The sequence below is a fragment of the Venturia canescens genome, chromosome 9 (genome assembly GCF_019457755.1).
Source record: "Venturia canescens isolate UGA chromosome 9, ASM1945775v1, whole genome shotgun sequence".
Lineage (NCBI taxonomy): Eukaryota > Metazoa > Arthropoda > Insecta > Hymenoptera > Ichneumonidae > Venturia > Venturia canescens.
The window spans coordinates 11719018-11746505 of NC_057429.1; the positions used below are offsets into that span (position 1 = coordinate 11719018).

Sequence of the window (27488 nt, forward strand, 5' to 3'; positions counted from 1 at the left end):
ACAAGATTGGAGATTTACTGTAATTATTTGAGAGTTTTTTTAGATCATTTCGTTGGACTCCAACGTTGGAAACTTCAGCGCGTCATAGTGCAGCGCAGTAAGATTCACCGTGACGCTCGTGTAATATTATTGCGAAATAAATATTGAACTAATCTTCAAAAGTGCGGCACCTTTGACCGGAAATTTCTTTTAGACATACTCCGATAAAAGTTCCTTCCTTGAAGGATGAATATTATTTTTTAATGTACAGGAAAATTCAATTTTTCCCCATCATGATATGACGAATCGCAGCTCGTCTCCGCACTGTCGTTGCTGGACGATAATTTTCCAAATTTAATTCTCTCCGTGTATCTTCTTCGGTTCAAGTTTTCGTATGAAAGAATCGACTGTGAAATTTCAAGTTGAAATGTGACTTGTACTATTTAGATCCTCGAGCAATCAAATGCAGCATAAAAGTGGAGGAAAACAACGAAAAGTTTATCCCACAAATTGTTATCCGTTGGCTTCGCCACTCGCGAGCTTCTTCGTTTTTTAACTGATCGAGATTTTTTCCGCTTCGAAAGGTTGTCGGGCTATTTGTAGATTAACGCTGCGCACGATTGCGTGGATTCTTTTTAATAAGCTATTCGCAGTGGCGAACGATAGTTTACATTAGTCTAGTGGCTTCAGCCTGAAAATTTTCTTATCAAGGGTCGTCGTCATCGTTACAAAGCACAGGCTAGAATCCGTGCTGATAACGTGGTACGTTATTTTTTTCTCAACGTTTATCCGGCACGAGGCACCACCTCCGTGGACTCGCACCATTGCACTGATTGTTTTGATAGATTTCTATCGAGGTCCTGAATTATTTCAGTATAAATCTCAAGTTTCCAAGACTTCTTTCTGGTGGGACAACAAGTGGGGTGGAATAAAATATCGAGGCTCGTTGGCCATTCGAAATAACGCAGCGTTAAATATCCCTTTTTATTTTTAGAACAACTTGATGACTCGGATACAATACTCGGAAAATATATTAAAAGAAATACGTTAACATAGTTGGTGCAAGCTTTGGTCGTGGGGCTTTCGTTGAGAAAAAAAATAAAAGCGTCGGAACATCGTCGACGCGTTTAAAAATCATGGGAATGATGTATTTCGCAACGTTTGTATCTGTTATATGAAAATTGTGATAGTTCGTCGTCTATGTTTTTTTTTAGGAAAAAAGCGTGCTTTGCGAGCCTCACGAAATGGTGTAAAGGGCAATAATAACCACGAACTACATTCGTAACCTAAAATCATGATCTCTAGCGAGATTTATTTACAGGAAAAAAAATGTCTGTCTTGTCTTTCTTCTTATTTTTTTTTGTCTATTTAAAAATTGACAGTTCACCATCGTGCTCATCGCTCGATGGAAATTGACAGCGAGTCATTGTCTTTGGTCAATTATAAAAGAACGAAGTATCTTAAAAGATATTATGTCGATTTGGATAATCGATTAAAAGTAAAGAAAATATAAAAAAGTTACGACAAGAGTTTTCCATTGAACCTTGACGATAAATAAAACAATCGATCTCTCCACGCCGCCCGATCCGTATATTCACTCGCAATATTTATACTTTACCATTCCTATTCTCCTAATCAACGTAACTTTTATTATTACTAGCGTTATGATAGTATGTTTATGTACAAGAAGTAAATCCCAGCGATAGATACAATAATGGTAAACGGAAGTCGTAACTCGCAGCTTACGTTTTAAAAACATACAATATTTTGTACATGTTGACACTGCATTATGTCTATTTGATTGTAAACAAATATGCTATGTATATTAATTGTTTATTCATGAGGGGTTTCACGAATGTTTCGTCGACACAGAAAGTGTTTATCGATCACGAGAATATCTCGTGGAGGCGAATTACTTCGCGGTACTTTTGGAACTGAATGCGGTCGAGAGAACTTTTTAAAATCATCGTAATTATGTTAAAATAGCTGAGACATAGAATTCCCAGTTTAAAAATCACATTTCTCATTCGGCGGCCGACATTTCCGCTCGTTCATTTTTGTCTCGAATAACATTATCATTTGGATAACGAAAAATGTGTAAGAATCGCTTGGTTATTTACACTATTGGAAATACATTTTTTTTATTATGTCGAAGGGAAGAGAAAATCGATTTTTCGACAGGAGATTGACGCGAAAATCTTCATTTAAAATGGAAAATTAGTAACATCCTCAATAAATCATGGGGGGGGGGGGGGGGGCGAGGGGGGACTTACTTCGATACTTTCCCAGACACCTCGTCATGGATTTTTTTCTCGTTTTTTAGGTCAAGCTCGAGGGATTACGAAGACGTGACTATTGTCCAGCATCGGATCGTTCTAAAACCTCAGCCAGCATTTTGATTAACATTTCATCTGTCTTTTTTATTTTTCCTTCGTTTCGAAATATTCCGTTTTTCTCGTTAATTTACGACGATATCGAGACGACGGTCGGTCTTTCGAGATGAGCATTGTCCATAAGAATCTTATTCATGGTCGAAGACACCGAGAGATTGCTCAGTGTTGCAACGTGGGGAGATGCCAACTGATGGTGTTGATCCGGCGAGTGACTTCCGGAAACGAGAACTGGCGAGCGTGAGAGGCGACCCGGCGGCGAGGCACACTCTATCTTTGGCGAATGAGTCTCCAATAATTGTTGATGCTGCTGATGCTGCTGCTGCTGCTGCTGATGCTGCTGATTTGCCAGCGAGTCGTAATAAGCGTTCGATGGATTTTGCCGGTACGATATTATGCAACTCGAAGCCGGTGGGCTGTCGAGATACAGAGCGTTCGAATACATCGATTGAGGCCCGACCATTCTCAAATTCGTGTAATTGTCTGGAACGAAAATATAAAAGTTTATTAAATCGAAAAACAACCTTGAATCTCATACCGAAAACTTATTTTAACATAAAAAGCGTGAAAAAACATTCGAATTTTTTTTATTTTTCGTGCTCAATTTTTTACGTTTCCCCCCGTCGTTGGGAGTCCGATAAATGTCTCTTTCGAACGGCGAAGCGACGAAGCAGAGCTAATCAGATGAAAAAGTTTCCAAGGAACGAGAAAACGTAGAGAAAAAAATATTCCCCAACTGACCTGGCTCGAGCTTCAAGTTGTTGTTATTAGTGTTGTTATTGTTGTTGTTGTTATTGTTGTTGATTGAACATTGGGAAACGTTGGAGAGCGGCGTATCAGATTGTTTCATCCCACCCTTGGGTTTTCGTTTGCGTGTTTGAATGACTTCTTTCTTCATTCCAGGTGGTCTGTTTACTCCGTGCAATTTGAAATAGAGACCGCAAGCGTTGCATACCGGTTCCCCGCTGACGTTACGCCGCCACAACGAAGTTATACTCGTTTGACAATTGCTGCAAGTTTGTCCAATGCGCCTCGATGCCGACTGTACGAAAATAAAGGAATCCCATATTCAGAGAGGCCATTTGTGTTTTTCACCAGGAGACGAGCAAAATTATAAGCTTTTTGTCACACACGAGCAAGGAAATAAAACTCTGGAATAAAATGTCGAATTTCTCTCTGGGTACATGAAATTTTTATGAAAATTTAACTCTACCGTTCATTCGTCTGTCAAATGAACATTGAATGCTTAATTTATTTTCGGTCCAACAAAGTGGGAGTGCTTTTTGATAAAAAAAAAAAATGATTTCAACTCTTGGACGTCTGCAAAAAAAGTCTTTTCGATGCATATTTTTCACAAAGTTCGTCGGAATTTCATCCAAAAATGTTCTACTTTAAAATTATTATCTCGTCGATTTTTCGCGTGACGATAAAACAAGATTCTACACCATTTTTAACGTTGGCACATAGATTTTTGCACGGAAAAAAGAAACGGGAATCAGCAACCAAGAAAGGAAGAAATAGGAATTTACAACCGATCAGGCAAAGCGATGAAAAGGAAATAGCGTCGAAATGAGAGAGGCAAAAGAGATGAAAAGAAAACGTGACGATTAGAAAAATTTCAGCGCGAGCAAGAGAGCAAGAGAGCGAGAGAGAGAGAGAGAGAGAGAGTGAGAGAGAGAAATATAATTATCGGTAAAAAATGAAGACTCAATGAGGGGTGGGGGGCGTAAAAATGCTGATTGGAAGGTTAAGGTGACACCTACCAAGCGGCGGCTCGATTTCTCCTCGAGGACACGACGGGCGCTACTACACTCATAGAAGCTTTTGTAGAATTCGCCCTGGTCCGCCACTGAAACAGACAGGAGGCCAAACGTTAAGGGTCTCGTTCCAAGTACAATAATAGTCTATCTTTTTTCAATTTCAATTAGTTTTATCTCTTGAGATATGCGAATGAAAATAGAGAATAATAATTATCCAACGAAACCGCCTTTTGGGAGCGATCTCGTTGGAAATAATCTCGAGGGATGCTGACTAGACTGGACTTATCTGTCGTCACTTTATTTGCAAGCCTCGTTATAAATTGAAAGAGGAAAAATGGCTTTCCATCACTCAAATTTAGCCTGAATTTCTCGGCCTCTCTATACTTTTGGCTAAAACCACGGGCGAATTTCCACATTGGCTCCTGGTCACCTTCAAAGGCGTAAGTAGCCGCCGGTCATGCGCGAAATAAGCATTCAGTATTATTATTACTTCGTTATGAATTTTCAGCACGACTTGATATTACTGAAACGAGATTCAATTGAGACGAGATCCAAACTCAATCATTTTCATCATAAATTTTTCACTTTTTCACTCAAACCAAACGAGCTCCATTTATTCAACGAGCAACAAACTTTTTTAACTCTCTCTCTCTTCGCCCTTCAACTCGCTTTAAAAATTCGTTTCAATTTTTTCTCGTTTCTTAATGAGTCCCTAATTTTAGTCTCTCTCTCTCTCCCTCTCTCTCTCCTCTCTCTTGCTCGCCCTTTTGAAAAATTGAAAAAAATTCACGTGTCTGTGTGTATTTTTTGTTTCCCGTATGACCGAGGCGGTAACCTTAGCTCCTTGCTTACCAGGCGCCGTGGTTGCTTCACCAGTGGCCGATTCATTCCGTTCATCTTGTGGTAGAGGCCGCACGCATTGCACAGATAATGTCCGGTCCCGTCCCTTCGCCATAGGGGTGTCGATATTGCGCCACAATTGACGCACTCTCGACCCTCCGTAAAGTACTCGGCCTCGATGTTGTGCTGCACTGTTTATCCCCGGAGATTATTTCGTTGCTTCAATCTCTTTGCGATCTTAGCAGCTTATTTCAACCTTATTTTTCTCTTTTTTTTCACCCAACATTTTCTAGCTAAATTTTCGATGAATTATTCTCAGGTTGGCGACCGCCGGGGCAGCTCAAACCGACTGATTTTCAAGATTTAATAACATTATTAAACATCTTAATATATCGTGAAAAACATTCTCGATCTCCTCGTGAATACTCCTAAATATAATGGCAATTATTGTAAAATAAGCGTCAATTCGTTTGCTCACTGCTAACAACTCGACGAGTGTTGGCACTTTGTGCTCAAAACATTGCTTGACCCCTTTTTTGTTGCTCGCACGTTTAGCTTCTAAGACAATGCCAATAACGAGGCGCGGAGTGTTCGAAGCTTTTTTCTCGCCGCTCGCGGACGTGAGAATGAATAAATGAATGAGGGGAGGAAGAAAAAGCGTAACAATTATGCAAAATGAGCAAGTTTCAGTTGATAATAAGTCAACGACAGGAAGTGATCGTGACAATAGAAAAACGAGTGAGCGTTTGTACGGAAAGCGTCATTTTGCCGAGTATCTCCAGTTGGAGCTACGAAAATGCAAGCATTTCAGTGCCTTCGACACTGTACTCGTTATTCGTTGTAAATTTTGTGTATTTCAGTAGCACTAAGTGAGACGAAACGTCGAAGAAATGACCAATCTTTCCAGACCCTCTCCCTCGGGCCATCCTCGTTATACGTTTTTAATGACCCTCGCTGAGTTCTCTACAAATGAGTTTTTCTTGAAATTTTCTCGAATTATTGATATTTCGAAACGAGAATCGAAATGGAATCGATTTTTATAGACTGAGAGAACGAGAGGCTCGAGTTGATTTTACGACCATTTTTTTTCTAATGTTCAATCGAGTTCACTCGGGAAGGAAAAAACTCGCGCGGGGATTTCACGGTGGGCTGCAGGAGACGGACGTTCCTTTATCGGGACTTCCGCCACGATAGCAACGGTGTATGTACGCATACGAACGAGAACCGGAAAATTCAACGTTCCTCCCACACTTGCACGCTGTAGCAGCTCGCAGTATTAAATGCCACTAAATGCGGTACAGAAAAAATGCTATTTTAAGACGACTGCGGAGTATCCACGCACGCATTACTATCGCGCGTATGCATGAAATTGTCCTGCGCGTCTCGAGGCTTTTATATTCCCATTAGTTTTATTGAAAACAACATTTTTTTAGTTCGTACAGAAAATTTTACCTCAGTCACTTTTTCATTGCAAGAAGAACCGCTTTTTCAGTGAAAATTTCATTCAAAATGAATTTCGAGGTTCGAGGTTTTTTATCAATAAATTTCATTACAATATTTGATTAAAAATCGATGCAAAACTTGAGAATTATTTTTCCAATTGGAGCTATGAAAAATGTTGCGCTAAAGTGATCGAGGCTCATCGGGACACAGACAAAAATACTTTTCTACACTTCAAGATTTTTTGGAGCGAATTTCAAAATTATTATTATTATTATTATTATTATTATTATTATTATTATGAGTCGATGAGAATAATTGCGAGGGATCATCGAAAAATGCATTGGGAAAACGTAAATTTATTGGTGCACGACTCGATTCAGCTGATCTTTGAATAAAACGTGAAAATAGATCCCAGGACAAAATATATCCGGGTCAAAATATCTTGAGACACAATATCCTCTATAATTTTGTTTAATGATTATTTGTTTTTTCATTGTTTTTATTTATTTATGTCAAGTGGGCAGAACGCACGCACAAACTTAAACATCCAAACAAACAAAAATACAAACACACATAAAAATGATTTCCTTGATTAAGGAGGGTGGATCGCGACTATACAATGTTGCCATGCTGAACCATGTTGAAAATATTAAGAATTTAAAAATGATAAGAATTTCATAAAATTTGGTAAATGTATTCTTTAAAAATATAGATTTTTTAGATTTTTCTACCACATACCTCTCGAGTAATCGAACACTCAAGTTCACGTGTATAAGCATAGAGTTTACATAGTTATACATCTCGTGCATAAGAACTTCGATTTACGCTCAATTATTCGATAACCATGTGGTAAAAAAATTTGAAAAAAATAGTATTCGTACACTTGGATGCCAAAGAATGTTATCACAAAATTTGATCAAATTCTCATTATTTTGATGTCGTGATTCACCCTCCTTAATAGAGATAAAAATATCTAAGACATTCAGTCTTACAAATGTAGGATATTTTCAAATCGACGATATTATGTCATTAAGGTATTTTGTCCCAAGAACATTTTGTCCGCGTGGATATTTTTCTCAGGATCTTTTGCCCGCACACCAATAAAACGCGCCATTCGTTTTGATCCGGGGAAAAAAATCCTGAGAATTACTCTCCGGTGTTTGACCTCGGATGCTCCCTCCGAGTAATCCTATAGGAATTGAGTGATGGGAGATGATACACCGGTGTCCTCAGCATTGCGAGGAGCAATCGGATATTATGTAAGCTAATAAGATCGCACGTGAGAGATGCTGACAACGGGGAACCTCTCAACCGAACGCCGCTTCTTCTCGCTCGGCTTCGGATTGCGCTCCGCGTCAACGGGGCGCCCCATTCGCGTGTGTACACTTTTTAGAGATACTTGAAATGGACATCGACCTCGAGACTCACTCAATGAACGCGAGAAGCATTTTTTCAGCGATCCAGGAGGCAAGTAGACTCGAAGTTGTTTTCGATTATTTTGACAGAAAAGATAATAATCGAATGAGCATTCCCCCCTGCTCAAATAATCCTCGGCGCAGCGTCGTGCGTCGGCGGCTGGACGAAGTTGCTTCGAAATTTTCAAAAGTTTCACAAATTTGTTTCCATCCATTAGAAACTGAGAGAGAAAGTGCTTTTCCAATGGAGCCGCGTTTCCATGCTTTCTTGACGACGAACGTCGACGGCTCGGAGCGATTAAAATTCTTCGTATTTTGAGTGGTAGAAAACGGTCGTGAGTGCACTCACTGCTCGTTATGCCCGTCTGGAAAAGTCGTTCGTATAAAATGCATTTTTTTTGCCACAAACGACACATGCCAGCTCGACGAATGAAGATAGTAAAGTGAGGTGATTCGGATTGAGAGAGAAACTCTCGGCTCGGAGAACCTACGCGTGGCGAAGGATCTTAATCCAAGAAAAAAACCCGCGCCCTTTAAAATGGATCGCTGGAAGAACGCGAGTGCTCGTGACAGACTGTCTGGCTAGTTTGATCCGACGAAAAAGAGAATTTTTATTCCTCTGTGAAACCTCGAGCGTCATCGGTGGTGCACACTAGAAGATCGGTGCACGAACCTTGCCGCAGGCGGCTTCGGATACGACCGCAAGAGGCTTTGGCCAACTGCGTGCCGCCGCACTTGAGAGTCAAGAGAAAAATGTCTCTTCGGGAATACGAAGGTGGAGAGAGCGAGGAGGAAACTCATAAATCGTGGAAATTCGACTACCGCCTCAGAGAAAAATCTCGCGTTTCGTAAATACTTACGAAATCACGCTTTTTTTTCGTTTCAATTTTTTTTATTAAAATTCTTAGATTCAGATTCAATGAATATTATTTTATTCGTTTATTGCAATTTCGGGAACATCTTTGAAAATTGAAATCTCGTGGGTTTCGAAGCACGAGAATCTTTCGATTTCAATATTTCTGTATGATTTTACTTCAGACGGTAGCCACTGCTTCACACATCAAATCGGGGTTAGAAAATTCTATAACAGAGTTGAAATATCAATAAATAAACCCTTCGAATTTCAAAAGTCTACGTTTCTATTCCTCGCCGCAAAAAAATCGCGAGAAAACCCAAAAAAATCCAGCTCCCACACGGGGTGACTCCCTTAATGAATGTAAAAATGAATTGGACATGAAAAATCATTTCTAAGAATTCAACGAAACGGAATTTCGACCACTTGCAAAATTTCTGCTGAGGCTCTCCAGTCCGTTTTGAATGGTGACATGAATGTGTAGAAGTGAGCTAACATCGATTAGATAGACGTGAAAGTTTTATGACTGCTGTGACTGGGAAAACACGAAAATAATCGTAGAGTGTCTCGTTTGGAGATACGCAGCCGCCCTATTGTTTTTATAGAACCTGCGAGCTCGGTTACTATCGCTTGTAGTCACAACTCGATTGCACCTTCATCGAGTCACGATGTCTAGGTCATGGTTCATCACCGACGAATAATCGTATCTCTCGTAATCGGTGGTTCGATTATGAAAAAAGCGCATTTAACGTATCTTAAAGGCGTCATTTTCGAAAGAATTTCCAATTTTTGACGGGTGTGCATTTTTTAAGCATTCGTGTTCCAGGAACTGAAAATATGATGAAAAAACGAGTGGATCGATCAATGATTCAAATCGCGTAGAATTCGTGTAGGAAATATTAAATTTTTTGAGGAAAAATGAACTTTTAGAGAGCGAAATAAAATCGAAATAAATATCGTGAGCATTTCTGCTTCGTATTCCGAAGAAGGAATCTTTCGAGATTATTTTTTATTTGTTCAAGCTATTTTTTTCGAATTTCAGCTCCAGTGGCGTCCGGGGATAACACGAAAGCGAGAAAAATAAGAAGTTGAACTCTCCTTATCGTCCGGAGAGGTTTTAACTCCAGGGAGTGTTGATATATCGCACCAAGTCGGCCACCGGGTTGACCCAACCGAGAGATAAATTTCGCGACTCTCGGAGCACATTCGAGCTCACCCTCGCTCCTCGTTCGCTCTCGCGATAAATGTCTCGAGAATCCTTCTCGTCTCGCGTTTTTGTTTTCCCATTGGACGTACTTCGCTCTCTTTTCGCCACTGCTTTCTTTCCTTCTTGCCAGACTTTGTGATAACCACCTGAGAGTCTCGAACGGTGAGAAACGTCAGGTAAGTTTGTTTTATCACCTCGATAAATTCTCCTGCTTTGAAAATCGGAGCATTTCTCGATTCAATCTTCATCGACTTTTTTTTTAAATCAACGAGATTTTCACAATCGTTACGAAACAATCCGAGCGTTGGGAATCGCACGGAGTGCCAAAATTGCACATTTCTTGCCTGGCAAGTATTATAGTTAATCAATTGGAAGCCGAAGACGACACGGGGCCCCGTAAACCGTCTTCCCTCAACGAGAAAATGTGAAGAAAAATCGAAAATGAAGGAAACGAGAATGGAAATCGCGTGTACTGAAACCGGAGCCGACTCAAAACACTTTTCTCCTCGCAAGCCTCAAACTTACAAGTTTTTTTTGTGTCAGCTTCAAACGAGGCCACGCGGAGAGAAAAAAATAGTAAGAATTACTATGCTGCCATGGGATCGGGGTTCTATATCGCCCATTTTGAAGGTTTTTACCAAAAATATTGTAATTTCCAAGTAAATTCTGAATGAAAATTTTTAAACCCCGTATTTTGCTGTGACAAAGGTTCAAACTGTGCTATTTTTTCCTAGCATAGTTCACCAAGGAAACGTTGTAAAATTTATGTTGACTCGATGGTGTTCTGTCAAGTTGAATTATTATGCCGTTTTGCTATACTTAGTACCGTTTTCACAATTGAAATTTACAGTTGAACATAGTAAAGTTTGAGGAGCTCGAACACAAGCATCGATCATGAGCCAAAGTGTTTAGAAATTTACTTTGGTAAATAACAGAATTTCATTCGCGATATTTCGATAATGTACCGGTATACATGTGTACCGATTTATTTTGACATCACTCATCAATTTTCATCGAGTCGCTTAACAAAGAATTACTATGTTCGTAAGAATTAATAAATATTACCGATATAGAGCCCTGCTTCTGTGGCGCCATAGTAGTTTTTAGTGAAATTTTCTCTCCGTCCAACTTCTAAGGATTTTGTCAATATTCCCTCTGATTTATCTCTTCTCTTTCGTCACTGTACGGAAAAAACTGATCGCACTAATCGAATTTTGGCATTTGATTAAATTCGAAGAAAAATCAAGAATAATGATGGTAATAAAAAATAAACGTTCGGCTCCGTTTGATTTTTTACCGGTCGGAGTAAATAAATAATTTCCCTCCGATTAATTAGCACTGAAAGAGGTGATTCGCGGGCCATGAAACCTCAAGAAAATGCATTATTTTCATCGCTCATCCAATAATCGGCGTCCCTTTGAAAATGCGAGGCTCGAGAGTGCAAACAGACGGACGACGCTAATGTCCCCAAAGCTGGGTCTCGTGTGCGGTGGTCTGCGATCCCTCAACCTCGAAACACGCTTCGAAACGTGCTCGAGAGGACGAAACGAGCGCAGCAGACAGAGCACACGCCCATCGAACTCGCATCTTGACAATTTCCACGCGCACGTTTTCCTCTTTCTTCTTCCATCCTCTCGCCGTATTTTTTTCACTAGCGCCAAGTTCTGAGCCTGTTTGAAGACCACCCCTAAGCCCTTACAAGCGCCAGGCATGTTCTCCATTTCTCATATATTCGGTGTCATTCAGTGTCATTTGAAGATCACAAATTTCCTAATTTTTTTCATCTGAATAAACTTCTCGTCAATGGCTCGGAGATTGATATTCGGTGGGGATCGAAACGCCTCAACGAAACAAAACAACGATAATGCTTTTCCGTCCGAGGACGAAAAAATCGTTGAATTTCGACTCGGGGCGTTCGTGCTAAAATTCCAGCGTCTTGAGATAATCTCCGAAGCGAAACGCGAAATGTCACGAATCTCTGAATTCGGTAATGTCGCCAAACGTGAGAATATGCAGCGAGTTTTTCTCGGTAGAAACGATTGTCCGCGTTATCGCAACTCCGAGGCGTCGAAGCATCGAGATTTCGAGGCTAACGTGGACGGGAATGTGCTCACTTTGGCGCGAGAGCAGATTTTTTCCTTTTCGTTTTTCCATGTCGAGCGAATCGATGCGCGTTCGCAAGTACACATTTCGACAGAGAAAGCGTGAATTTCGTCGAATGGCTCGATTTTCATGCTTTTAACGCGGCTCAACACGGTTAATAGTTTTGCCAATAAATTCGTCTAATTTCCGTCGTAATAAATCGCAGTAAAAGAAAATGTTCTGAGAAGCTGTGAACACGAGATTTTTCGCAACCCGGAGGAAGGAAAATGAATGTTTTTCGGTAGACTTACGAGCTGACAAACTAGCCGCAGCGCTAATTTGGTGCTGGGACGTCGAATTCGAATTTTGTCTGCGGGATGGAACGACAACGGTGTAAGGGGCGCTGGTCAGGGCTTCGCTGGCTTGCGGAGGGTAAGACCAGGAGTTGGCATCAGGGCCAGGGTTTCCTGGAGCTCCGGCTCCGGACTGTTGAGACGAGTACGGTGGACTGTAGTTCCGGAAGCTCGTGGTCCTGCCAAAAGATTGGGAGAAGGCTTGACTGACGTTCGGGAGTGATTTCGTGTTGCCGTAATCCTCGGTGAGGGGCGGAAGTGCGCCACCCAAGCCTGCGAGACGCGAGAACAAATGAAGATGAATAAATCCTTGGGGCTCGAGTGATTCGGGGAGAAAAAAGTTGAAAAAAAAGAAGATTCGAATGCCAAAGCACGTGAAGTCAAACGAACTGAGAGTTCCAAGTTGAGAAACGTTGAAAAGGCGATAAAATTCACCTTGCGAAGTCCAGAGCTGTTGAGTCGAAGTCGTCAGCTCGTTCGGACTTCCGGTCATGTAGGACAACCCGTACGGTCCACTCGGAGCAGCTCCGCTCATCCCGGGAACGCCGCTTATCGATCTGTACAAAGATGAGCTGCAACAAAAACGATAAAAATTTAGAGAAGCCATCCCGGGCGATGTTTATCCTCGCCCGACGCCCAAGAAAAAGAGTAGAAAAATAGTTTTCGACGAAAACCGGGTAAAAACGACACCGGTAATCATCGAACTTGTCAATTTCACGAATGCAACGAAGAGCGCGATATATTCGAGGGGACGAGGCAGGAGGACCGCGAGTGTTTTCAGCCTCCGCGAGATCGTTTCGAATTAGCGCACTGCTTTAAACATCTGGTAGGAAAGAACACGCCTCTTCCCATGGGAACGATCGTTTAATGGATCGTCGCGTGTCGAAAGAAGCGGATAAAACGCTCGTCAGCGAGGGGCCCTCAATCGAGTGAAATTTTGATGTTTCAATCGTTTGTTCGTTCGTAACTGACCTCGAGCAGCGAAGAGATCCGAGTCGAGTATTTTTGGGACGGAAAAAAAAACGCTGATTACCCAAAAAAAAGCTGCTAGCGGTCTCGTTTTTTAATTTTTTTATTTTTATTTTCCTACTTAGCAATGTCTCCGTTGCAATCGCCCCCACGGAACAGTGGAAACTGCAATTATAACGGTGCAGACGTGCCTCCTGAGTCCAACTTTTCCGGCGGCGCGACGCGAGGAAGGAAACGGAATGGTGGTTTCACGCAAAACAGCGCGCCAAGTGTACGTGCAAACAAACACCGATCTGCAATAACACTCGACGTCGTTCAGCTGCTCGAAGCTCGTGCATCGTTGTAACGCCTCCCTCCAAGCACGTGACAAGCTGCTCGAACGATCAAAAGTCCTGTCAGCGATGATCGGTCCAATTTTCAAGCAAATCTCCGGCCTGTTTCACTTTTTTTCCTCTTCATCCGAAGATCGAAAATGCGGACAGTTTTTTGCTTACGTTTTTGTTTGAGCGAATTTTATCTCAGTTCTAAAAAAAAATCTGACCGAAAGAGATGAATGAATCGAAATAAGAAACGAATTTTGAAAATATTCGAAAGGGCAGGGAATACTGCTCGGAACGTTGGAAATCGGTACGCACCTGGGGGTCAGGAGGCGACGACCACACGTCGCAATCGAACGGTGCTCAAGACCGGAAGTAGCCCTTTGTTAACCGGAACTCCGGAGCTCGAGCCTCGCGAATGCGGGCGCGTGCCTGCGGCTAGATTTTTCCTCGTGTCCTCTAAAACCTTCTGTTTTACTGGATATTTACTCGCCGGACGTTCGACGTCCGCGACGACACGAGTAATCCATTACCGGATCGGCCCATTAACGGCGAAAAATTCATGGGAGGGGAAAAGCGACACGAAGTACAAAAAACAAGCAATGAAAGGGGCGGGAGGGAGGGGAACGCCTCGGATTGTTTCGCAGAAATTTCGGAATGTTTCTATCACCCAAACCGTGTCTTTTTCGCTTGCTTAAAGATTGAAGAAGCGTCGATAAATTATCCAAAATCCTCCGCAGCTTTGGCATGAAAATTCATCATTCAAAATGATCCAAAGTAATTGAAAAATAAGCAAAAGTGACGCTGCGCGGAGATAATTAAACTGCAATATTTAGCGTGAAATTCACTGTAAAATTAACCGCTCATATTTTACTGCGGGGACAGGTTAACGAAAAAAAATTAATTCCTGCAACGCACCGTAAAATTTTTAATATTTTGCACAATTTTCAGTTTCATAATAGCAAATATTGCAGATAGTGCACTAAATCGGTGATTTACACACTTCAACAGAGGGCTGAGCATATAAAAATAATGGGAAAACAGGCCTACATAGCGACAACGTAGCCCTGCCACGTCCCCAGTAAAGGCGCATATTTTAGCATAAACATTCGTACGGAAATGTTTACAGTGTAGCGCAGTAAAATATCACGCGGACGACAAAATTTACTAAATACTCCGGTAAAAGTTTCTACTGTGAAGAAAATGATTTTTTTAATACGAAAATTGAATTTCTCTGCACCATCGTTACCGGTCCGTGCTTCAGATTGGAAGAAAAAAAAACTCGAAAAGAAACGCAACGCACTGTACGCAGCCCCTTAATTGACACTCGGTTTCCATTTCCGTGGGGTCTCTTAACTTCTTCATCTCCAAGAGCCCGGAGGTCCGAAGCTCGTAGGTAAGAACTACTGTAGCGTTTTGAGATTCGAGAGAAAAGATCGTCAGGAAGAAACATGGAGCGAGGCGCAATAAGGGAAGCCCCGTGGCACATTTCACCGGCAAAGGGCCCAAAAGTCGGGCAGAAAACGGTGTGACTCATTCGGGAGAATTTTCAGGTATTCGGAAGGCTTTTTCCAAGGGATTTGGGGCCGGGAGCGCTCTCGTTTTTTGTCCTCATCGAGTCACGAGAATCTCGAGATATTTATCGGCGACGAATTCCTCGCGATTGATGTTTTCGATGAGGAATTTAATTCGGATTTAACCATTCGTGCAAATATCTAATCGGAGCGTAATTATATCCGCGGAGGAAACTCGAATCGATTCATCCACGAAAAAAATTGACAAAATAGAAAAGATCGGGCAGTTTAACAAGAGAAAAAAGTTTAGCCGATGTGACCAGTCCGAAAGACACACCGCGAGGCGTCATTTCTTCAGTAATATAAATATTGCTAACAATTCCGACTAATGTAAATACGGATGTGGCCTTGAAGTATACAATTATCCGGCACGTTCCGTTGCTCGGGTACGTGCTCATCGACTCGAGCGCAAATGCAGCACGTGCGACAGACGCCAACGATTATCGCGACGAACGCGTCCTCCGACTACTGTCAGACTATTTTTCTCACGTTCATGCAAACTCTCGTAGAAAAGTACTGCCTCGGAGCCGAATTATTTGAAAAACTTCAACTTGAGACGAATCAGCGATAAGAAAAATCGCGTTTTAAAATGTTCACGTTTTTCTCGAACGCAAATATGCTAAGGTTTTTATCAATTTTACATAAGAACAAAACGAATTTTTACATTCTCCTATTTAAAGTCGGCTGTTCTATGACTTAAGTTTGCAACTAATTTATCTTGATTTAAGGAGTTTCGGTACAGGCGACACAATTTTACCATGCTAAACCATGCTAAAAACATAAAAAATTTCAAAAAGATCAGAATTTTATAAAATTTGGTGAACGTATTCTCTAGTGCCAAATTTGACAATAGACATTTTTTAAGATTTTTCTTCTACACAGTTATCGAGTAATTGATCACTAAAGTTCACGTGTACAAGCATATACATTCCGGGCATAAGAAATCTGCTTTAATGCGTAATTACTCGATAACTAAGTAGAAGAAAATTTTGAAAAATTCGTGTTTTCGCACTTGATGTTGAAACTCCTTAATTGAAGTTTAAATTACTAAAAAAAATTAATAAACGCTTACATTGAGAATATTTTTAACACAAGAATGTAATAAAATGCTGTAAAAATATCATAAAAGATCAAATTCGTACTTCAACTTGACTAGTCAATGATCGAGTCCGGCAGGAAACATTTTTATTGTGCGAAAGAAAGTTTATAAATCGGTGTCATGCCACCGAGAAAAAGGAACGGTCAATTCGTTAAAAAAAGCGAAGCTACTGGACGAATAAAAGTACGTGAGACAGTCTCAATAAAAAATTTGATAAAATCCTCGTGATTTCCGAATTTGCCCGAACTTCGATTAATGTTTTTTTCTAAAGAAACGAAATCTGTGACTAATTTTATTCACGATATAAACTTCTCCGAAGCTCTAAGACCGTACAACTTTTTCACAATTAATATTATTGTGAGTTATCCCATAGGATACCGTGTTGAAAACTCAAAATTGTAAATGAAATAATTGAAAATTTTGGCCCCTGGGAGCCCTGGAACTGTGCTTCTAGTTATCAGGGGACCTTGAACTATAATTTACCGCAAAAAAGTGGTCCTTCACCGTACTTTATCGAAGAGCGAAACTTGTTTAAGTGAAAAGTTGAATGCTGAAGTGACGTTGAGCCGTGAATCGGTTCAACGTAATCGGAGTTTCATTATTTCTCTTTTTCATTAAATCCGCATCAGTCAAAGATCTGATTATTGTTTCGTAACCGCGAAAGTGTTAAGTTTGCATTTTATTTGCGACGAACTTGACACCGCGGCGAGTGTCGGTGCCCTCGTCGAAAAACTGCTTAGCCGCGGACTGATTCACGTTGACGTAATGTTCATTGAGACAGGTCGGTCCGCGTTTGATAGTGAAAAATATCACAAGTCGAGAGGGAGACGCGCGTGTGTGCGCGCGTTTATTAACGAACGAGCGAATTACGCTCGTTCCAATTCCTAAAACAATGTGATTTTTTCATTCCAGACTGAAATCGCCGCTGGCGTATTTTCTTGCCTCTGCCAGCAGAAAAGAACGGCCCGCTGCTCAGCCCCCCGGACCCCGAGACCGGGGCGACTGTCTTACGTCCGAGTGCGAGCAACGTAAATGCCCGACACGGCTAGTCAAGTCGCTCGGGAAATCCTACGAGAGTTTGACGCACTCGTGCCAAGAAGCGCTCCGCCTGTACGCCACACCGAAGTATGCTGACGGAGGAAGAGAGAGAGAGGTCGAAGGAAAGGAAACTAGTAAAGAGAGTGAAGAACGAGAAAACCGTTTATCCGGAATGCCGAGTTGAGCACGTGGCAAAGTGCAGCGATGCATCCTTTCTCAATGAGGAAGCTTTCGTTCCGAAAACCTCGAGAGTGAATAAACACCAGGTAACTCAACTCTGCTCCATTTTATCCTACACTCGCAACTGCTCAAAACTTCTTCAGCCTCTCACGAAACAATCATAATTTTTATTGTGTTTTATTTGCTGTATTATCATGAGCCTCGGGTCAGTGGACATTAGCGAGAATGAGAGAGCCGGAGGAAGGTGCTGTTTACAGTATATCGTGGGTGTTAATTGCTGAGAGAGTGCGTGAGCGTTTTGCGAGGGTGATCTGATACTCGATTTCTATAACACACTATACTCCAGTCTCAATAACGCGTATCTCCGATTTCTTCTCAGAATCCCAAGCCCGTATTTTATTGATGACGAAACGTAAAGTCTTCTCTTGCTTCTCCCGCCTGATTTTCATTCAAAGAAACAGCTCTTCGGACCCTTTCAATGAAAATTCATGGAACAATGAGGTAACTGGGCAGACTGTTTTTCATGAATTCAGGACTGTACTGTGACATGGAAACATGTGTTTTATGGTGGAGACGATAATCGATATATTTTTATAAATTCGAAATTGGGGAATTCCGAAAAATATCTCGAATCAGGGCTGCAGCGGAAATCTTCTCGTTTTTATGTGGATGCGGAATCGTTGGGTGAGTCCGAAACACTTTCGACGTGTGTGCGATATCGCTGAGCGTTTTTTTTTCAGATTGAAGAGCAAATTTTCACTTTGCCCCTCCCTAGAATCGGTCGTGGTCAAAAATGTGAAAAAATTTTGTTTTTTTCAAAAAAAGGGTCATGCGCCGACATAACATGGCTCGTTATAATGTCTCTCGTTCATCAATAACGTAAAAACAAAAAATCAGCCCGATTATAGGTGGAGCCTGACTTCTGGAAAATTACCAAAAATTATGAGTCGTCGGGGGAAAAAAATTAAGGGATTCTCAGCAAATCGTTCAAAAATTTCCATTTCGTTAACTTCCAAAAGTTAATTCAAGTTGATCCGGCTCATTCGTGAGGTTGGTGCGAGCACGAACGACACGAAAAAGCAGAAAAAAGCGACTGGGATAGTCGAGCATTGATGAGTTTGCTTCGAGCATCAAATTTGTTGGTTTCCTCATCCCAAGCGAATTAGTGAAATTCCAAAAGGGTCGTGGATCTCGCGAGTGTGCACTCTTCGCGTCCGCACGAGATACCTCGCCCCCCCCTCCAGGTAGTGTTTCGTTCCAGCATCAAATATCTCCGTGACGTTTGCTCGCCACGTTCGAAGAGATGTTGGCTTCGATGTTAAAAAAGTCGTGCGGCAATTGAATACCGTGAAATTTTATTTCTTCGAGGAGAGTTCGCAGCGTTTGCTGGCGCAGGCATCGCTCGAGAGATGCTCGAACGCTGCGAGAAGAATAATATGCACGATCGACGAAATCTAATGCCTTTGATGTGCGTCAACGAATATGTGTGTAAATATGTATGCCTATGTGTGTGGAGATCGAGTATGATACAAATACATGCGATAAGGTGCTCAGGCCTTTCTCACGAGAGCCACGAACTCCCAGAAATCATGGAAAAAATTCGGTTCGACAAGAAAAAAGGCTCTTCGAGTGGTCCACTTTTTTTTCAATAAAATCAAACGATTCTTACTCGAAAGTTCCAATCGCGTAGCAACTTATTTATTTATGTTTTTTTGCACAATAATGAAACGAACAACGTTGGAATATTATTGCTCAAACTGAGTATATCGATTCGGTGTGAAAAGTGAGGTTTATCTTTGAAAATAGAAAACACGAATTTACTTTGGGGACTATTTGGGGGGAGCGAAAAACCGAAAATTTATCAGCAGTTTTCACAGCACACGCACGCGATAAACCGGACGACTATTCCTGTGTTTGCTTAGTCAGGCATCGCGACTTATCCCGAGATAATCGACGCTCTTGGGATGGTAAAAATGTTATTTTTCAACATGAGAATTGTGGAGTATTTTGACATGTGTTCATCGAGTCAGTAACGAGATGAAGGGATCTGGAAATTCTGCTGCATTTTCCTGTGCTTACAACCAGCAAAGGAAGAATCAAGTTTTCCCCTAAAACTTGAGAATAATATATTGAAATTAAAAAATGGACTGGCAGCAAACGCATAAATAATTGATGAAAACACCGAAGGAATGATCGTAAGTCGATGAACTTTCGTCGCGACTGCACAACGGAAAACAAAAGCCGAAGATTCATCGGGAAAGCGTGCGACCAAGCGGATTTTTGGTCGCGATCATATATTTGTTTATTTCTCATTCGCACGCCATAGAAACAGCGAAACGAGTTTCAACAAAGTTGCGAATACAAAGTCGCGCACGAGTTTATCTCGAGCGAGCCCAAACAGACCGAGATAGTCGTGCACACATGCTCATAACGAGAGATAAACTGTTTTAATAGACTCTTCTGTTGCCCCTTCGCGTTAGTTTAGCGCTTTTCTCGAGGGGGATCGAGTTCGAAAGAGAGAAAAAGTGGAGCGAATGGAAGAATTTTTGAGGCTAATTTTCACTCACTTCATCATCTCGGTGCTGAGATTCTTCCCGGAAATCGGCGCGGTTCCAACGCGACGGACTCCGGACCGCTTTCTTTCTCGCGTCGTCTCCGTTGTACTTTCAGCCTCTTCCGGTTTGATATCGCGATAATCCGGAGGGGGAGCGACGAAGAGTGAAAAGCGAAGGAAAACAAAGGTCGGGATTACTCGACGTTCCGTATCTGTCACCGCGGGCGAACAAGAACTGAAGCTACGAATCGCGCGTGGTGGAGAGTTGACGAAACGTTGCAAGACGAACAGCCTGCTGGTGGTGGCCCTCGAAGGTGGCATTAACCAGGACTCTTCTCCCCTCCTTTTACGCTCTCGACCAACTCCCCTCCCACCCCACTCCACACCGTCCGATCTCCTACTCCTCTTTGCTCTCGGATACAGGGGAGTTACTGGTACGTGCAGAAAACAATAATCTTCGGTGAACGAACGTTTACGCTTTTTTTCCGAAATCACCTTATTCAAATGACTATTTTCTGAATATCAATGTCCTTTGTTAAGCTCGTATTTCTCAGTGAAAAATCAGCTTTTAGCATCGTTACTTTTGTTCCCCGAAGCTTTATCGTTTTCGAGCCGTCCGGCAGGCCGATTTTCAATGAACTTTTCGCTCCGGCTGCGTCGAGACTTCCATCAGACTCCGAAAAGAGATTCAAGGACTATTTTCATTTGGAGCATTGAGAAAACTCGCTTTTGCAAATTTCAAGAGGGAATTCTGAGTACGAAAATCTGTTGAACGATGTTCTACGATGTTTTTCTCGACTCGAGGAATACTCGACGCTCCCAAAAGTGTTGGGAAACTCGGCGAATCACGACGAACGAATGGCCGAGCGTCGCTCACTCGAATAATCGATCGATCGCGACACGAAACGTCGCCCAATTTCCTCACCACCCAAACTCTCGATTGATCAAAAAGCACAATTATTCTTGTAAGAAGAAACGCTGAGAAAGTCGAGTGAAAATGATCCCCGAGAGGGCCCTCGAGCGCGAGATCCAAGTGATCGAAACAAGGACTGATCCTTCGACCGGATGCGAGACGACGACGACGCAATGGACATTTGACCAGAGGATTCCTCGGAACTCTAATGGGATGCTGTCCGCAGCGGTTCTTCGAGCGTGTTATTATTTCCACGATTATTAATGCTGACGTGGCGGGTGGGTTTATAAAACGTAGAAACTATACTCGGAGGTTAGAGGTCGCTGGGCGAAACGGAGGATCGAATAGCGTCGTCACGGTTCTTTCGAATCCGCGCGGTCCTCAGAAACGTTAAAAACATTTCACGAAGGGAAGGCAACAAAGAAAATGCTCAGCAGCGTGCTCGGAATCTGCGATTTCGAGCGGAAAAACAAAGGAAAAACTTGGAACGGATTTAAAAAACACTTGTCACGTGGCTGGCGAGCACGGCGGATTGAAAAACTGCACAAAAATTTATTTCCATTCTAGAGGAATATACGCAAGATTTTCATCGATAAGATAACGAAATAGTTTTTCCTTTCGCGTACTCTGCGATCGCAATCTAATCGATGACTGATGTTTGATTGAGAGCATCCGATGCATCGGAAATCCCGTGCGTCGAGCTCGCACGCTCTCCGATTGGCGTCTATTACGGTCAATTACTCAATGAGTTTAATCGACGCGATTTTCCGAGCGTAGAAAATGTGATTGAACCGGTAAAAATCTTAGGGAAAACGACAGGCGCAGCTGGATCGAAGGAATGTGAATCTTTGACGTTGATCAAGTTCGAAAAGAGAAAAAATTATTTTTATCAACATTTTCAGAGAGCAACTTCGACCGAGTAATGAATGAAAATTTGAGAAAAAACACTTTCCGGATAAAGTTGTGAATTTGAAAAATCTCTTCGTCTCGAGGCAACCCGAGAAAAATTATTGACACTCTCGAATCGCAATTGCTCGGGCGATATTGAGAGCCGCTTAGTTTTCCAAAGCATGAAACAACAAACACAGGAAAACAGACTCGCGCGCACTTACGTTTCACTCGTTTTTGTAGCTTTCGTAGTAAATACGGGCGGAGGTAGTCCGGATTTTTGTTAGCATAGGCCAAAACCGAAACGCAGACGAGACCGAAAGGACCTCGAAACGAAAAATTCACGAGTGGCCGCATCGTCTTCATCCCTCCTAGAAAATACCGCGCTTGTGTATTCCTCCCTCCCGCTCTTTATCTTTCTTTCTCTCTCTTTCTCGCCTCCGCATACACAAAAACCCGTCAAAACTGCGTGTGTAACCACTCTTGAGCTGTCGAACAAATATTTTCGCGGGATATTCTACGAGGACGAAAAACGATGATGCGTTTCTCTCCACTGCACAAACGAGCGTCTCCGTTTTGGTGTGTGTGCGTGTGCGTGTGTGTGCGCGCGCGCGTGTGTGTGTGTGTGTGTGTGTGTGTGTGTGTGTGTGCGCGCGCGTGTGTGTGTGTAAAAATATGGAGATGAATTTTAGATTACATTTTTATGTTTTTTCACTTTTCCTTTCCATTTTCATTGTTTTGTAATGAGAATTTATTTGCTCAAAATTATAACGACTTATACATGCAGAAAATTAAACGCGGTAATGTTTTGAAATTGTCTGCGGGGACAAGTTAACGAAAAAAAAAATTATTTTTGGTACATTTTATACCGTGCATCACAGTAAAATCGATCACTCGCTTCCGAATTCCGTAGCACACTAAATCGGTGATTTACACACTCAACGAGCATGTAAAAACATCAGCATGAACATTGGTACGGAAATTTTTAAAGTGCCGCGCAGTAAGATTGACCGTGACGCTCGTGTAATATTGCGAAATAAATATTGAAATAATCTTCCAAAGTAGGGCACCTTTAACCAAACATTTCCTTTAGAGATACTCCGGCAAAAGTTCCTACTTTGAACAATGAATATTATTCAAGGAGGGTGGATCACGAAATCGAAATGATCAGAATTTTATTAAATTTCGTGATAACATTCTTTGGCATCGAGTATGCAAATACAATTTTTTTCAAATTTTTTTACCACATGGCTATCGAATAATTGAGCGTCAAATCGGAGTTCTTATGCACGAGATGTATAACTGCATGTATGTAAACTGTATGCTCAAAGACGTGAACTTTAGTGTTCAATTACTCGAGAGCTGTGTGGTAGAAAAATCTAAAAAAATGTATATTGTCATATATTTTTAAAGAATACCTTTACCAAATTTGATTAAATTCTTATCGTTTTGAAATTCTTCATATTTTTAACATGGTTTAGCATGGCAACATTGTATCGTATCGATCCACCCTCCTTAATGTACAGGAAAATTGAATTTGTTCCCCTTCCTAATACCACGAATCGGAGCTCGTCACGGCACTGGAAGGTAATTTTTCAAATTAAATTCTCACCGTGTATTTTTTGATGGAACCTTCAATTTGGAATAAGTTTGCAGAATATGGAAATGCTTCCGCGGGCTTTGTTGACAGATAAATTAATTTTTTCGAGGGGGGGGGGGGGGGGGGGGTTTAGGGATTATTGAATAAATGATTTTTGAAAATTTTGAAAACCTTCGAAAATCACTTTTATCAGTTTATTATTATTAATTAATTTTGATACGGAAATGGTTAGAAAAATTGAAGGTGCGAGCTGCGCAATGATTCGCAAAGGAGAGTGATTTGTGAAGCGTGCAGACATCGAATTTCCTCAGCGGCAATGACGGTTAGAAAAGACAATTGTTAAAAATAGTAAAAGTAGATAGAAGCGAAGTCGAAAGTGAGTCAGAGCAGATCGAACGTAAGGAAGTCACGAATAATGACTAATTTGACGCGAGGACTTTGGGCGAAAACATTTGCCAGTTGTCCAATGAATATTTTCTTGTTTCGAAGCTCCGCGAGGGTGTGCGTGAATCGGTGCTTTGATAATATCGAGGAAAAGATGAAGAAGACGCTTCCGGAGGGTGCTTGCTGCTAGCGAGTTCATGAATTCGATGAAGACATAAAGTCGTGAGCAAAGACTCAATGAATGTATCCACTGTTTTCAGAACTGAATCCTCTTGGATGTGCGACGAGATAAAATCGTGGAGACAATTTCATGTGGCCATTTTCAGACCGATCTCTTTTGAGGCTACAGAAAATATTTTCTTATCGCTTGATCCGTGACCTGTCGTCTTTGGACGTCGAGTAATATTCCGAAAAGACGAAAAAGCCCGCGAATTAAAAGGTTCCGGTTGAAATGAAAGCGCAGCCTTTATCGTTGAGTTCCGACGATTTTTCACACGATTACCGGGGCGAGAATGCCACCGAGGCACTTCGTCAATGAGCCATCGATAATAACGAGCCGCACAAAACACACGACACAATTAACATTCCAAAACACTGACGTTTCTCGGACCCCGTGAATGGGCATTTCTCCCAGCGGGGACGAAAGAGCTGGAGTAATAAAAGCAAATAGAAAGGAAGCTCGAGTCGGACTAACCTGGTCAAAGCGCCACTGGGTGAGTGTGGAGAAGAGGACGGCTGTTCGTGTTCCTGGTGATGGTGATGAGGCGTGCCAGCGGAGGAGTGATGCGCGTAAATCGATTCCATATAAAGTTGCTCGTTGACTCTCTCGTTGTCCTGAAGGCTGTGAGGAGTTTGTACCGAATTGGGTGGCTGGAGCGAGGTGAGATTGGTGAAAGACTGCTGCAGTCGTCCCTGCTCGTTGGGGCTGTAGTCGTCGTCGTTGTGCGCAGAGTGCCGATGGCTCGGGGAGGATAGATTCCGGGAGTGCTCGTCGTGAGGGCTCCTGCTCGAGCCCGGCGAGCTCCCGGTTCTCAGAGGCGGGGAAACACCACCGTTGTCACCGACACCACTAGCAACACTGGTAGCTCCGGTTCCGGCGCTGGGAGTTCTCATCTGATGCTGGAGATAAGGATCCTCGGTTAGAACGTCGTCCAGTTGATGCTGATGGGAATGCGACTGCTGCTGATGGTGCTGGTGGTGATGAGAGTTGACAGTGACGTCGATCGGGGACTGGCTGCTCGACGTCGCACTTGCGAGATGAGGCAGAAATTGCCCGAGGGTAAAGTCACTCCGAGCGGATCTCATCGCTGCCACTATTCCACTGACACGTTCCGATGCTTCCTGGTGATGTTGGGCCTGCTGGGCCTCCTCCAAATGCCTTTGAACTGCGAGCGAACTGTGCTGGCTGTTGGACAAGTGATGTTGTTGTTGTTGTTGTTGTTGTTGTTGTTGAGATTGTTGCTGATGATGGTGATGGTGACTGTGATGATCCGTCGGCGACGAGAGCGTCTCGGTACTGTACCGTAGCATCGTGGAGTGAGGCATGTGACTGCTGACTTGATTTCCCTCGGAGGGAAGCGTAGCCTCGTCGAGACGGTGGTGGCTATCCCCTCCCTCGGGAATCGGCATCTCTCCCGCCCCGAGTTGACCGTACTGCTGTTCTTGTTGGTGATGGTGCTGGTGCTGGTGCTCGTGCTGCTGATTGACGCGCTGATGGTGTGCCTCGTGGAGGGGGTGCTGATCGCTCGTGACCTGTTGCTCTTGTTCCTCCCTTAACTCGACGGGGCCACCCTCGTAACGGGGAGATTCTCCAGGCATGTAGTCTCTGTATATTGAAGACACAATATAGTTTGCGAATAGTCAATTTCCTGTTTTTTTTTAACTTCAACGTTTTCGTTTTTTCAGTATTTTTATCGTGATTACATTGTAAAGAAATATCTGATTAAATTTTTACTTGTTTTTAATGATTTCTCGTTTCTGTGAGCGCCCGAGTATTTTTATACGAATTTTCAATTATCTTTATTGTGGTAGTTTGACAACGAAACTTTATTTTTTCACTGAATTTACTACCGAATGTTGTTTATTTGAATTTCACGATATTCAAAGCTGCTACTGTTGCCTTCGATTTCTAAATATGCTTAAAATTTTCGTGTGTTTAAGAAAAGGTTTGTCGTTGAGATTTGAGGAGTCTGAGGAGTCTAATTAGCTGCCAAAACAGCATGGTTCGAGTGCAATAGAAAAATGATATCCATAACTTTGCACCACGAAACTTTTGAATAAATTTCTTGATTTTTGACAGTTCGAAAGTTGTTTTGGCAGCAGCAAATTACTGAACGGGCAGAGCGATCAAGATACCTGTCATGCATGATGTGATGGGTCGCATAGCCAAGCTGATGAAGCGTGTAAGTTGAGTTTGAATCGTCCTCGGGGTCGGGAGGAACATTAAGATCGACGCTCTGCTCGACGTTGCTTTCGACGAGGACGCCATTTTTCATTTCCGGTCGACCCGCCTCCAGAACGCCCACGCCATCCCCGCCTTCGTCGAGGCTGCTTGCATACCCGATCGTGGGGTTTTGCTGGTGCTGCTGATGACGCTGATGCCCCAGAACGACTTCGTGCTCAATTATGTTCTCTGTTTTTATCCTGACGACCTCTCCCTCTACGTTGTCCCCGACAACGCCCTCCAAATTTTCTCCCTCGAGCACTAAAATTTGCGCTTCCTCTTCGCTCTCGGTGTACTCGCCCAGGACCCCTAGAAAGCAACAGACAATTGCTATATTCGTGCAGCACTGACATTGCATCCAACGACGCTCCGGATTCGAAAAATGGCCAACATTTTCCGACCTCGCGGGGCATCGATGCGTTCGAACTTCTCCAGGGGAAGCTTTCGAAGATTCGTGTCTTTATAAGCAAAATATTTTCATAATTAAGTTCAGGAAATTTCAATATGCGAACAATCGTTTTGCCAAAAACGAAAATCCACAGATTCGAATCGACCTCGAGGATCGAAAGTGCCATCCGAATCCCTGATGTTCGTCGTCAAATAGAATTGAAATAGTCCAAGCAGCCTGGACGAGGGACACGATTGAAAAACGAGTGACAAAACGTGCGGGTAAAAATCAGCGAATCGTCGGGCGAGGGACGAATGAAGATTCGTAAATATCCCGGCAGAAAGACGCACACACACGGGAAACTGTTGCTAGCTGGCTATGTTACAAAAATAACCGAGGGCCCTTATCTCTCGCTCGTTCTTTTATATGGACGTCCGTGTGTGCCCAAGTGTGTGCACGTGCACATTCGTGTGTCGATTTACTATCGCGTAAGCATCAATTCCGACGTGTACAAATGTGCGAGAAAAAGAGAAGGAGAGAGAGAGAGACCGAGGTGGAGAAAAAAGTGGAGGATGCGTGGAAAAAAATGCGGTGAAAACTGTATTAATGTGTGCCGGACGTGCGTGACGTTGATGCGAGAACTTGCGACTCGATCCGAGCGAGTGTGAGTGTGTTACTGCTCGGGTCGAAAGATAAAAATATTATTTTCGATCGTCGAGGGTCAGAGCCGATGGCAGGTCCAGCTTTACGATCCTCGCGATCGCGATCGCTTTTTGTCTATTTCTCTAGTTTTTTTCTCTTTTACGTGATGAAATTATT

At 42.5% G+C, this 27488-nt stretch overlaps 1 protein-coding gene across 3 annotated transcripts in view; it reads right to left on the reverse strand.

The window, feature by feature from the left end:
- Positions 1–949: 949 nt before the first annotated feature.
- The window catches only part of LOC122415653 (box A-binding factor-like), a 78299-nt gene continuing 51760 nt past the window's right edge, over positions 950–27488 (reverse strand). The window contains exons 2-8 of one of the 3 annotated variants that reach the window (XM_043427964.1): positions 26194–26590; positions 24533–25663; positions 12758–12894; positions 12281–12595; positions 4982–5160; positions 3111–3411; positions 950–2852 (exon numbers count right to left, since the gene is read on the reverse strand). In XM_043427964.1, the coding sequence (XP_043283899.1) occupies positions 2443–2852; positions 3111–3411; positions 4982–5160; positions 12281–12595; positions 12758–12894; positions 24533–25663; positions 26194–26590 (2870 nt within the window). In that variant the 3' untranslated portion in view covers positions 950–2442. Of the gene's footprint in view, positions 2853–3110; positions 3412–4132; positions 4219–4981; positions 5161–12280; positions 12596–12757; positions 12895–24532; positions 25664–26193; positions 26591–27488 lie in introns of those variants that run through there. The other 2 variants (XM_043427965.1, XM_043427966.1) reach the window with 2 other exon arrangements.